The following is a 14,229-nucleotide window of genomic DNA, read 5'->3' on the forward strand; positions in this document are numbered from 1 at the left end:
CACAGTTCAAGTAAGGACAATGTTTAAGGGCTGGGGGAAACAAACATCCAAGTGGCCTGATAAGAGATACCCCATAGGTCCAGCGGTGTTACTTAAACTGTGGCTGGCAGTTTCAAATGTTTGTTTTTCTTCTTATGCGGTAGCATTATTTAGGACTGGCTTTTTGTGGGGCATTTAGATGGTCTGAAATTATTCAACCAAACAAGAAGAAAGGTCAGAGTTTTACCACTGGCACATGTACATTTGCTTGGGGAGGACACTTGGGTTTATGTGGCTAAATTCAAAATGGATCAAGAAAGCAAAGGTCAGTGGGTAAGAGTGGTTACCCAAAAGGGCTTGGAATGGGACTTGACTAAAGTGCTACTAGAGTACTGCAACTATTGGGATAGGTCAGATGGTCCATTCTTTTGTCATCAACAAGGTGAACCTCTGGCACAGTATCAGGTGAGAGCAGTTTTAGAGGAGGCAATCAAGTTGAGTGGCCTAGACCCAGATACATATACATTATATTCATTTCGAATAGGTGCAGCCACATATGCATATGCAATGGGAGCTTCACAGACCAACATTATGAAGATGGGCAGGTGGAAGTCCAATGCTTATAAAGGCTATGTAAGGTGTAAATGGCTTTAACTCTGGTCCTTTATATTTCAGCTCTCACATCTTTGGCTCGGAAATACATCTGGATAGTGGGTCATTCTTTCATTCGGAGACTCCATCGATTTGTCCAGGGCAGGCGGGGCTTCTCCTTCCAAGGAGGAAAACGAGCTTCTTGCAAAGCAATTTGGTTTGGGGTATCGGGAATGCGGTGGCACCATCCCAGGGCAGTACTACAGCAAGCTGCAAGAAGCGATAAATCTCCTACTGACATTTTATTGCACCCAGGGGGTAATGATATTTGTCAACATCCAATAAAAGATCGAACTGGTTTGATGGTACAAGAGGTATATTGCATGAACGAATGCTGGCCACAAGCTATTATCTGCTGGTCAGAAGTGGTACAGAGAAAGAAATGGAGGGAGGCTAAGGTCCATTAAAGGTGTGGAGAGAATGAGAAGGAGAATTAATTCTATGGATAAGGTGTTAAGGGACATTAACTGGTTGTACATTCCTCAACCTGGCATTCAGGTCTAGTAGTTCATAGGTTCATAGATTAGTACTAGGCTAATTGCCCTCGTGGGCCATTTTTAAGCCTAGCCAGTTACCCCTTGTGAGAATCAAACCCTGCACCTTGCGTCTGTAAGGTAAACACCTTACCCATTATGCCAACCTCCCACCTGGCCAGACAGGTATGATAAGGATGAGGTTCATTTATCTGAAGAAGGTTTGGGGATTTTTTTTTTTATAAGGAACTGCAAGCCAGTTTAGCTTTGAAGGGCATTCACTTAGAATAGGTTGAGATGTGCTGGCGGAAGGGAGGAATATTCCTCCCTTCTATGGCGGAAGACAGGAAAGGTAAGGGAGGCCAAGGTAAGAGGGGTCACAGGACTCTTCAAGCTGGACCTTCCACAGGCCAGACAGCCCCAAGGGATTTTTGCCAGGGGACTTACCAGCTCGGCAATGGCTCCTTGGCAGATTGTAAGGCGGCCCAGAGGAATTGTGAAATTAAAAAGCTGTTATGATGTGGGTATGTTTAATCAGAAGGGCTGGATATCTATGTGCTGTCTGTTATCCTGTAGATTTGGGGGAATGCTATGAAAGAAATAAAATGGCCTCCCTGACATTCCTGCCTTGCGCACATCTCATAATTGGCTTCTATTTGAGTAAATGGCAATAAACACATGGCTGCAGCCATTTAATCCATCTGAGGTCTCTGTTTTTTGTATTGAATATGCAGCTTGTGGCAACCCTGACTTGTAAAAGCATGCAACCTCGATACATTTACTGTCAACAGTGCCAGGGAATGACAATGTTCTGAGCTGGTTTTTGGATATGGCTCAAAGGTTGATATGGATCATTAAATGAATTATGAACACTAGTTGATATGGTTCATTAAATGAATTATGAACAGTATGTTAAATGTTTTATGTGAAAACATCTAAAAATTTATTCTGTTGGCATCAATGGCAAGGTAAGATATTGGTTCACTAAACTTTATTAAAAGCAGGTAGAGCTGTACCAGTCTCAGACAAATGTTATTACAGGGATTTAAAACAGTTTGGTACTGAAAAAGAAAAGGACTGGACAGCAGTAACTGCATGGGGCTAAAATTCCACAGCAATGGGTCTGCTTCAGTTGACATCTTCATTTGCATACAAGGGCAAACACTTCAGCCACTCACTCCACTCCCCTCCCAAAATCATTCATTCACCTTACTTGTATGTTAACAAAGCAGGTAATTAAAAGTGATACAAAGCATTCAAAAGTGGAACAAACCTCTAGCATATTGAGAGATGCAAAAAATTTAGCATTTTCTCGAATATTCTTCAGTCTCTTCTTCTCATACTCTGATAACCGAGGTACACCAACCTATAAGAAAACAAATTAAGTTTAGACTCTTATTTATTCAGGCTGCATTAACATGACAGGACAACACATTGCTGATCTAGGCATGCATTCACTTCACACAATGTCACAAACTACACGTCATATACAGAAAGTATAATTTAACAGTTATTCCATTTGCTTCATATCTAAACTCATTTCAGTTTTGCCATTCTTCCCTGCATTTGTTTCAGCTGTTGCATCATGAAGGCTACAGAGTATGCAATTAGGGTAGATAACTTATTCCAACTACAGCACCATTAAAGAAAACAATGGCTCTTAAACAAGGGTATTTAAAATGTGCCTTATGAGTCACATATTGCCAGCATCATACCTCAGATAACGTGTAGCCTGGTGTCTGAATATAAGCAAGGCTTTCAAGCTTAGTTTTTCAGATGCAAAAAACACCACCTCACACTTGGATAACTATTTCCAGATTAGCTGTCTTTCCCTTTATTAAAATTCTGAGTGCCACAAGGAAAGACAATAATTTCATTTTGCTCTTATTATTTGCTATCAGTATTTGATTTTTTTCCATATTGTATTTTCTGTAGAAAGTAGAGTTTTGTAAAATTTTACCATGACAGCAGATGAACTCCGCTTCACTCTCACAGTATTTGTAACCTAAGGGAATATCTGGCCAGTATACCAACGCCTTTAGCACTTGTAGGTACCATACATCACATGTATGCTCAACATGCAAGGTGTAGGGTTAGAAAAACGACTGAGGACACACATACTCAGACATGCGCATCCAGAAGGAGAAGAGCCCCTCAGTCAGAAGAGCCCCTCAGCCAGAAGAGCAAGAAAGAATAGGCTACAGCAGAGGAGGCAGGAAGGAGAGAGCGAATACTTGAACAATGAAGCAACAGACATCTATTGCTATGGTAAGATTTTAACACAATTGTATTATTTATTATTAGGTTCATAGATTAGTAACTATGCTAACTGCCCTCATAGGTTATTTTAAGCCTAGCTAATTACCACATGCAAGAATCAAACCCAGCACCTTGTGCGCCTGTAAGGTAAATATCTTAACCATTATACCAGCCTTCCATCAAACTGTTGCTGTATTCATGACCTATGAAGAGTAGGAAAGCTCAAGAGGAAACCTGGTAGGACTGCACACAAGAGCCCTCCAGAAATACCGACTAGCCCTAGCAAAGCTAGTGCTGACCCTGGAAATAACATCCAACTTGTAATGTTGAGAGAAAGTAAGAATACAGCACCAAGTAGCAGCCTCAAGAATGAAACTCGTATCCAGTCTTGAAAAATACACAAGAGAGGGCCACAATAAGCCTTTACCAAAGAAGAAAGACATTTACCATGAAAAGAACAAAAAGAAAAGGCCTTTGAAATAAAGGGAGAGATGGTTTGCTTAGAAACAGACAAACCTAAACACATGGGATGAAAGGAAACAAAAAGCTGCTTAAATTTGTGAAGAACTTAGTTTTATCCAATTAAAAGTTGAGCTGTCTATGCAAATTCAACGTGTGAAGAACCCTCTCACTGACAGACTGTGAAGAAGGATAAAAGGAAGGAAGATGAACACATTGCTTAAGAGACAACTCATTGACCACTTTGGGCATAAAAGAAAAATTAATACGAAGAGACATCCTGTCTCTGTGAAAAACTAAAGATAGGAGGAATAGCCATGAGAGCCTGAAGTTGAGACACTCTCTTAGCTGAAGTGGGGACCAAAAGAACAGTATTCCAAGTACAATGTTGCAAGGAAGATGAAGAAGGCTCAAAAGGAGCCACAGTCAATTTTTCAAGTACAAAAATCGAGGTCCCAGTAAGGCAGAATTGGCTTCCTAGGAGGCATGATATGAAAGACACCTTTAAGAAATTGCTTGACCTCAAATCTAAAGGTCAGAGGAGAAGTCAAAGGCAGACAAGCAGAAACTGCTTATAGGCGAGCTTTCACTGAACATGCTAACCCAGCATGGAGCAGATCACAGAAATAAAAAAAAACAGGCCACAGGAAATGGGAGGCAAATTGTCAAATGGAACCCGGTTTACCCTGAAAAGCAGTTTTCTGGGAAGTAAGGGTTTCAGTAGACTTAGCGGGAGGCATACAACCTTTTTTCCCTTGGGTGAAGGATAAGACTGCCTATGAACAAAAGTTGATTTGGTGGAGTAAATCTTCTAAAACCTAAGAACAGGAGAAACAAAAATATGTTTAAACTCCTGCAAGGCTTTACCCTTATCCTAGACAGTCTTGAAAAGTTCAGCAGCAGCAACAAAAAGATGGTCATCATCCAAACAGGCATACAATATATTGGCCTTAATGTCATCAGGAAATGCCTGAAACGAAGCCAAGAGTAAAGCCTGAAATCAGAGCCAAAGGCAGCAGCATTTGATGGGGTGGCAAGCAACTTGAGAGGTAAAGCCCAACAGGAGAATGGTAAAAGCCTTCTCCTCAGAGTCAGAAGGTCAGAAACCATTTTGGAAATCTAAAAAAAAAAAGACGGCAAAAACATACCTGGTTACATGAGGAGTCTGGTAATTAATGGCCAGAAAGGGAAAAGTGGCAGCAGTATAAACCTTTTTGCCCAGCCTCTCCATGGCCCTACTATCTTTATCTGAAGGAAGCAGCTTGGTAGAGGGAAACAACTTTGAGGGCTTGTCAGAAGAGACAGATACTACAGCAGAAGGGCATTTATAAAGAAATTTACATTCATCAGGCACCTTGTAAAATATATACGGTTTCTTGGAAGCAGGAGGCTGAAAATCAAGGGCCACAGTACATGCTGTAAAGGTATCCAGGAGGGCAGCCAGAAAGTACAGTTTTGTACCTACCATAAATGTAGATGTCCGATAGATATGCAACTGCAGTCCTGACATATGGGTTGTCCTGCCTCAGGCAGCCCCTCGGTCGGCCGGATTCCAAAGTCTGGGTCCGGCGTCGGCTGATGTTGCCTCTTCCCCGACGTCAGAGCGGCTGGGGTATAAAAGCATCAGTCGACGCCATCTTTTTCAGTGTTTCTTGCCCCAGATGCCAGGTGCCCTCCAAGGAAGGCTAAATTTTAGAGAATGCATAAAATTCCAGACATGCACAATAGTAATAAACAGATACACCATAAAAGCTATCCCCAGCTAAGTTGGAAAAGGGGTAGTGGACCCAAAAAAGTAAATTACAGAGGGGTAGGAGGGAGGGTAACCTGACTGCAGTTGCATATCTATCGGACATCTACATTTATGGTAGGTACAAAACTGTACTATGTCCTTCAAGAATGCAACTGCAGTCCTGACATATGGGTTGAATACCATAGCCAAGCTGGGGGTGGTAGGATCCAAGAAAAAGATGGTGTAGCTAAAATGCCCTGCAGGACTGCCGAAGCAAAGCCTGCTCGGGATCTGGAGTATAAAGGCAGGTTGTAGTGTTTGGAAAAATGTATGCACGGAGCTCCATGTAGCAGCTTCTAGAATGACCTTTGTAGCCACCCCTCTTAGAAAGGCTGTGGAGGTGGCTATAGCTCTGGTGGAGTGTGGCCTGATATTGGCTGGCACACCTTTTCCATGGAAAGAATAACAGAATCTGATGCAGTGTCCAATCCATTTTGAAATTGTTTGTTTGGAAATTGCTTTTCCTTGCACTCCAGCAGCGCAAGTTAAAAATAGTTGGTCAGACTTTGTTGGCCTTTGTTCTGTCCAAGAAGTAGCGCAATTGTCTGTGTATGTCCAAAGTGTGCAGCAGCTTTTCTCCTTTATTTTGAGGATTGGGAAAGAAAGTAGGCAGGTGAATTGCTTGATTTAGAGACACCCTGGATAACACTTTTGGCATGAGTGAAGGATTGGTTCTTAAGAAACTCTGTCCTGATGAAAAATGAGGAATGGGGGTACTGCCATGAGGGCCTGTATCTCCGAGACTCTTCTTGCTGAAGTAACTGCCAACAGGAAAACTGTTTTCCAGGAGAGAAAATGCATTTCTGAAGATGCTGCTGGCTCAAAAGGAGGAAGAGTTAATTTTTCCAAGACGAAGTTGAGGTCCCATGCAGGCACTGGTGGTTTCCTGGGAGGTTTGATATTCTTTATCCCTCTTAGAAACTGTCTTAGCAAAGGTTGTGAAAACACAGGTGGATCACAGTTATATGTTGATGAGATTGCTGAAGCGTGTATTTTTATGGAAGAATATGAAAGGCCACTATGAAGCATTTCTGCCAACTATTCTAGTATCTGTGGCATGCTCATTACTGATGCATCCTGACCCTTGTTGGTATTCCAGGTGATGAATCTCTTCCATTTGGCTGAATAAGTTTTTCTGGTGGAAGGTCTGCGTGCTTCCAGTAAGATCTCTTGAACTTTTTTGGAGAGAGAGATATGGGTAGAAGTCATGGAACCCTCCAAGCTGTCAGCTGCAATGTTTGCAGGTTGGGATGAACAGTCCTGAAATTGTGCTGAGTTAGAAGCAGAGGCCATTGAGGCAGGGGCCACGGCTTGGTGCGAGATATGCTCCTTAGTAATGGATACCAGTGCTGCCTTGGCCAGTCTGGAGCTATCAAAATACCTTTCGGTTGCTCTGCTTTGATCTTCAGTAACACCTTGGTCATTAAATGGTAGAGGTGGGAGTGCATAGATTGTCAGAGAATTTCAGCTGAAGGAGACGGCATCCATTCTCCAGGCTTGAGGATGGTGCGTCCTCGAACAAAACTTCTTCAGATGATGATTGAGGTGAGAGGCAAAGAGATCTATGTCCGGCCTTCCCCATGCATGCGTTATTTGTGAAAAAATGTCTGGATGCAACATCCATTCGTGCGGGTCCAAAATGTTTCTGCTTAGACTGTCCGCCAGAACATTGTCCTTGCCTGGAACAAACTGGGATTGCAACTGTAAGTTCAGTTTCAGGGCCTTTTCCCGAAGAGTCATTGTTAGTCTGCAGAGGGGGTAAGAATGAGTGCCTCCCTGTTTGTTTATGTACCACATGACAGTGGTGTTGTCTGTCTTTATTAGCAGATGACCTTGCTGAAGAAATTTTCCGAAGGCCTCGATTGCATGAATCACTGCCAACATCTCTTTTTGATTTATGCGCAGATGCATTCCCCAGGGAGCCCATTGCCCTTGCATGCATCTGCTCTCCATGTGCGCCCCCCCATCCATGATCTGAGGCGTCTGTTGTAATGGTTTGACTTGCTTGAGGTTTGTTGAAAGACATGCCTTTGTTTAATTGACTTGCTTGTGCCCACCACAAAAATTCCTTTTGAAGACATGGAATGAGTGGAATAATTTCTAAGGTTGTGACTGTGTTGAGACCATAAACTTTTTAGGTACCATTGTAGTTCTCATGTGTAGTCTTGCCAGTGGAATCAGAAGAATGCAAGATGCCATGAAACCCAGGGCCTGCAGGATTTTCCTTGCAGTCATCTGGGTGAGTTTTGCTAGGCTTTTGAAGTAATCTGGTAATTGTTCTTGTTTTTCTTCTGTGAGGAAAGCCATTTGTAAGTTTGTGTCCAGTTTGGCTCCTAGAAAAATTATTTGTTGGGATGGCAGTAGTCTTGATTTTTGAATGTTGACTGTGTATCCCAAAGCCTGTAGTAAGTGTATGACATAGTCCAAGTTTCTTATCAAGGCTTGTTTGCTGTCCGCTTGTATAAGGCGGTCGTCCAGGTAAGGGTATATATTTGTATCCCCTGGAGTCTGCAATGTGCAATTACTGATGCCAGGCATTTCGCGAATACTCTGGGCGCAGTAGATAAGCCAAACAGCAATGCTGAGAATTGATAATGCTCTGACCCTGCAAGAAATCTGAGGTATCTTCTGTAACTGTGTCCGATTGGGACATGCAGGTATGCCTCCTTGAGGTCAACCAGCCAAGACCCCTTGCCCAGCATGGGAAGAAGTTGCTGTAACGTCAGCATTTTGAATTTTGGCACAATGAGAAAAGTGTTTAGAGCGGACAAGTCCAGTATAGGTCTCCATTGCTTTTCTTTTCTTGGAACAAGGAACAGTCTTGAGTAGAATCCCTAGCCTTGTTCCTGAGGAGGAACCTTTTCTATTGCTTTGATCTGTAACAGGTTTGAAACTTGTATGAGTGCCTCTGCCATTTGATTTTGTGGCAAGTTTGGCATGCCTTGTCTTGATGATAAGGTATGGAAGTGTAACCTGTAACCTTTGTCTATTATGTCCAGAATCCATTTGTCCTTTGTTAAAACGTGCCAATTCTTTGAAAATAAGGATAATTTTCCGCCTAAAGGTGCTTTTCTTTGAGCCTTGGTCGGCGGTGTCAAAGTCAAGTCATTGTGATTGTCCCTGTGAAGCAGTAGAAGTGCCTGCGCCACTTCTCTGATTAGTTGGTTGCCATTGGCGGCCCCTGTAGGAGCCTCGGTATTGCCCTCTACCTCGAGCACGCCTGTTTTTTCCCCTTTGGAACTTGTCAGTGTCTGGAAAGGACCAATTCTTTGAAGGCCAATTCCTGATGAACCTCGGTGGCTGAACCTGGAGGAAATCTTTGACTGTTTGTACTGATTTAGCTTTTTCCTCAATAGATTTCAACACATCCTGTGCATTAGCACCAAATAGCTTCTGTTTTTCCAGAGGTGCATCTAGGAGCTTTACTTTAACATGATCTGGCAATGCCTGTTCTTTCAACCAAGCATGTCTACGTATGACGGCCCCTGTCATAGCTCCCCTACATGAAGCTTCCAATGCATCATAACCACACTGAAGAAAATGATTGCTAACCTGCTGAGTATTATGAACCAAATCCTGCAAGGCCTTTCTATCTAAAGGCTCAGGAGAGGCTAAATTTTTCTGCAAATCATCCATCAAGAAATCCTGATACTGAAACATATGAAAAAGACAGTTAAGTGCCCTCATGGCAAGGGTGGTTGAGGTATAAACTTTTTTGCCCCATCTCTCCAAGGACCTAGATTCCCTGTCTGCGGGCAAAGGGTTTTTGGCCGTGGAGGTGGCCACTTCTTTGGGCCCCTGAGAAATAGTTTCTAGATCCACAGAGTGGGCCTTAAAGAGATGCTTAAGAGTTTCAGGAACCCTGTAATATCTGTCTGGCTTGACAGGAGCAGGAGGGAGAGAATCAGGGGAAGCACTGGAGTCTGAGTACACATCATCCAATACATCTAACACTGGTGGAATAGCTAAAGGCCTGTGCAGGGGTAACTTAAGGAAAGTACGTAGCCTTTTCCTGGAGTCAGAGAAATCCTGGCCCTGCCACTGAAAATGCTCTCTCATGGAGTGGAGAATTTCCCCGAAAGAAATATCCTCTGGAGGAGAGGCAGAGGGAATGGATTAATCAGCATTAGAATCCTCGTAGGCCTGGAAGGATTCTTCCTGGGAATCTGAATGGTTCGAGTCCCCAGAGGCTTCATCTGAGGAAAGGGTATCTGTCTGCTCAACCCTAGGCCTTTTATCTGCAGGCAGCTGAGAACCTCTGTCTGGATGTGCCAGAGAGCCTCTGATTAAAGAAATTAGATCTGCAGCTAAAGTCATGATCTGTTTATCAGAAGTGGAACCCTGGAAAAAGGCTTTAGGAGGGTGAGCCTTAGCCTGGCTGGCAGCCTTAGCACGTGTGTAGGCCTTGATGGACAGAGAGACCGGAGGCCTAGCTGCCCCACGTGCTGGAGTAATCCTGGGCTTCGGTTTCAGGAGGAAAATCAACAACCGGCACCGGGGTAACCTCCGGGACCGAAGTGTGTGGTAAAGCGGTGTCGTCGGTCTGGAGTGGTTGAATTACCGCCTCCGAAGAGACTGATGCACTCACGGTAGGCTTTGGCGTGGCGTCTGTGGAAGTCACGGGCCGATAATGTTGGTCCCGGTCCTTCCGTTTTTTGGAAATATGTGTTGTCAGTTGTTCCGACGGCATGATATAGGAGAAATTTTTCCCAAAAAAGTCTTCAGCAAATTCTGTCCGGCGCCTGAGTGTGCACTTCTTGAAGCAAGCACAGGCAGCACAGGCAGAGACGTCGTGGTCTGGGCCCAGGCAGGGAAGGCAGTAAGAAAGGAAGTCCTTATGAGGTATTTGTTTACCACAAGACAAACAATTATTAACTTTTGCAGTTTTATCTGACATCGGCTGAGGCAAGAAAAGGTTCCCCAATGGGGTACTTAGCTTTTTGATGACTTCGGTAACTGAAAACACAGGAGCTGGCCGACCGGCACTTGCGAACTGCTTCTGCTACGGGCACTGCGCGGCAAGAAAGACTGGAGAAGATGGCGTCGACTGATGCTTTTATACCCCAGCCGCTCTGACGTCGGGGAAGAGGCGACATCAGCCGACCGAGGGGCTGCCTGAGGCAGGACAACCCATATGTCAGGACTGCAGTTGCATTCTTGAAGGACATCTGGGAGAACAGCAGAAGGTTAAGTAGATTTCATCAGGAACAGCTCATAATACCTTTTCTGAATATCAGACAGAGCAATCCCACTTAAATTCCATCATGCAGACAATAGTATCCACAAAGTAGAGTTCCTCCTAAGGGGAATCTGTATTAATAGAATCTTCTTCGTCTGAAACATAGTCCAAGGGAAAAGGGATTTGACAAGAGTAAGCAAGGGACTCTTCTCCAGGATCCAGACCCTAATCTGAGGAGTCTAGTTCCTTAGGTCTTTTAAGAGGAGTGGAAAACCAGGGAGAGGCAGGCATAGACACCCCTTGAGGAGGCTTTAAAGCCATGTCATTAAAGCATTAAATAACCGCAAAGTAAAATCCTGCCATTTATGTTGGGGATCCTTAACTACAGGGGAAACATAACTGTTTTTCTTTTTCTGCAAGACATCTACATAAAACATCCTTGGAGAGTCAGACCCTTGGTAACACTCAGGAAGTGTAGCAGGGATCCACTCCCTAGGATCTGCGAATACCCTTGGTCCCTCTGATATAATCAGCTGAGGTTCTCCCTCATGTCTGGAGCAGATGTTTGTAAAGCCTGCAAGGATGTGCGAGAAGTCAGATTAATGACAGCCTCAGACAGGGTTGCGCAGAGAAATCCAAAGCAACAACATCACAATCTTCCAAGCTTTCACTAGCCTTGAGAGATGTCTGAGGAAGGATGGACAGCAGCCGCATCAAACCCAAGTTTTTTGGCCTTTTTCCTGGCCATCTGCTGACCTTCGGAACAGGAAGACTCTGCCTCAGCACTTTAAGCCAACAGCTTAAGACACTGGTTTTCAAGGTGAATAGATAAAGAAGTGAGAAGACTACATAGGGTCTTGGTGACAAAAGCCCGTCAGACAGAACACTGCATATGGCTGTGGGAAGCACACAAACAGAAAGGACACCATTTGTGAGAGTGTTTATGGGGAATGTGCCTCCCACACTGATACTCTCCCTTTCTGGATGACGTGAACCCAACAGCATTACATAAAAAAGAAAGACGAGGAGAAATCCAAAAGGGACACTTACGTGAATTACGGCTTGGCTGCCAGCATAGCAAAAAGACATTCAGATGTTCAATGATGGAATTTGGACTGACGTCAAAGAAGTTCCGAGTGTGTGTGTCTGGTAGCTCACCTTTATGCACTGTGCCTTATGTGGGGAGCGTACATGTGACATATGGCGCATATAAGTACTAAAGGCTTTTGTATACTGGACGGATGTTGGGCTGTCCTTGGCAGGAGATCCCTTAAGTTATGAATACTGCAACAGTGATATGGAAGGACGTGTGCAAGTTTCATCTGGTGTTTTGCTACAGGCTTTTTGCATTACATACAGTGACAAGCCACTGAGCTGGGGAGGTAAGATTAATGTCAAAGACTAATTCAATGTACAATATTAAAAACATGTGAAGGCACCATCTACGCCAAAGTAAGACCTATTAATAACAGGGGTCAGATTTCTCACATTTCAATAGTGAACTACAGTTGTTACTTTTGAAAACAACAATTAACCTGGCCACATTTTCCAGCCTGTGATTCAAACATTCCTTAAATCACTGTAGCAGAAATGGCCTCTGATGAAAATCAAAGGAAAAGTAATTAAAAATAAAGATTGATGCTGACAGTCAAAAGCAGGCAGTCACAGTACTGTTGTAAGTTGCTGAGAGAGAAAACACAGTAAATGATACTCACGTCTGTGCCCCTAAAATGGTATGTGGAATGCCTTGCTAGTTGTTGCTGAAGCACCTACCAAGAGGAGAAAACGCTGAGAGAAGAAAAGGAGCCACATTTGTGATTTTATGCATTTTCTTCTGATTTTAAGTTTTACTGCTTTGCCACCTACTTTTTGGCATTTTCCGGCTTGCTAAAGTTTATATATGTAACAGTAACAGTACTTGGAACACATCTAGAGCCGGTTTACTGCATTTCCTGTGTTGCACTTATTTAAAATAGTTTTTTTTCTCTAAAAACTGCATTTTACCTGATTTTGGCCTAGCACTCAAGTGCGGGGTTATTTATTGCACTGTTGTGATTATTTTGCTGCTTGTGTATCTCTGCTACCTTTAAATTGCAACAAAAAGAAAAAAACTAAAAAATCTTGCTTTTTTCCCCACTTTCTGAAAGTTAAGTAAGTTCAGTTACAGATTTGCTGTTCTGAACTGTTTGGAAGTTTCTAGAAGGCCAGTGCTTGCTTGGGCTAAAGGGAAGTCTCTGTGTTCACCAGTAGGAGTGGTTAACACTGAACAGCCTGCCTGTCCCTGGAGGAGTGGTTACTACCTAGAAGCTGTAGTTTTACTGGCCATTTTGGGTCCATTCTAAACTCCTTGGTCTCTCTGTCTTAAAGCCCTACAACTCTCTTCGCGCGGTTTTGTGCACTGAGCAGCGCCGCCTAAACAGGTTTAAAATATTCCAGGCTCCACAAAGTCTGCTCTTCACTTTTTCCCTTAGAACTGTTCAAACTCTCAAAGTAATCACTCTATTCTCTTTCTAAAGCCCTGCACTTGCTCAGCTCTTATAAGGAAACACTAACTAAAGCACTACACCCTCCTTGACTTCTCACCCAAAAGTACCTCACCAAGAGGATCAAAGGGCTCAAACAGATGCCATATGCTGCCCGGTTAAAGAAACTCCAGCTCTACTCAGTGGCATACCGCCTGTTCAGAGGCAATCTGTGCCTGACGTATAAAGCCATGTCCAACCCGGAATTAATGGACATGCTGCACCTCAGAAAATCCAAATCCCATCGAGCTACGCGCTCGAGAGACTTGAACCTCAGCACGGAAATAAATAGGACATGCTGGAGGGACAGATTCATAACCCAGAGGCTCCCTTCACTCTGGAATAAAATCCCAGTCCAGGTTAGGCAGAGCCCCTCATTGACTCTCTTCAAGAGGAATCTTGATGAGTGGATGGGAGATTGTAGATTTACCCCGGGTATCACTTCTGTGTCACTGTTGGACAGAGGCACAGTATACTACCCTCGAAAAAGGGCATAGCAAAATAAATTTAAAATGGGTGGCGAAAGCCAAATACATTCTGGCTAGGCTTATAAATGCCCTAGGACAGATAGCCTAGTATGAACCTATGAACCTATAAGTATTAGACTCCCGATTGGTCCTACCTGATCAAGTGAAAAATCAGTTCCCTTCCCTAATCTGATCAGTAAAAAAAACAGTTCCCTGTACTAAATCTGGTATGTCCAAGGGTCAGTTTCAAGGTTACTCTCTAGTCCAGCTGATGAATCTGGGAATTTTGAGGCAATGTTACAATTGCCTTATGTACACAGACAACCCTCTCCTCCTTCCAACAAACTGTAATATATGTGACAGATGCAGTTACACAGCCAAACTGGAGGCAGAGCTCTCTCAACCCAAGACTGGCACAGTCAGTCAGGAGGAAAAGGTAACCACCCAC

General features: G+C 43.6%; 1 protein-coding gene across 2 annotated transcripts in view; it reads right to left on the reverse strand.

Moving 5' to 3' along the window:
• WDR76 (WD repeat domain 76) overlaps positions 1 to 14,229 on the reverse strand; it is a 773,733-nt gene that overhangs the window by 661,964 nt on the left and 97,540 nt on the right. For both annotated transcript variants that reach the window (XM_044077715.1, XM_044077713.1), the window contains exon 3: positions 2,377 to 2,469. In XM_044077715.1, coding sequence (XP_043933650.1) covers positions 2,377 to 2,469 — 93 coding nt within the window. The remainder of the gene's footprint in view (positions 1 to 2,376; positions 2,470 to 14,229) is intronic.

Source organism: Protopterus annectens, chromosome 7.part0 (assembly GCF_019279795.1).
Source record: "Protopterus annectens isolate FY-2018-M chromosome 7.part0, PAN1.0, whole genome shotgun sequence".
In the NCBI taxonomy this organism is placed as follows: domain Eukaryota; kingdom Metazoa; phylum Chordata; order Ceratodontiformes; family Protopteridae; genus Protopterus; species Protopterus annectens.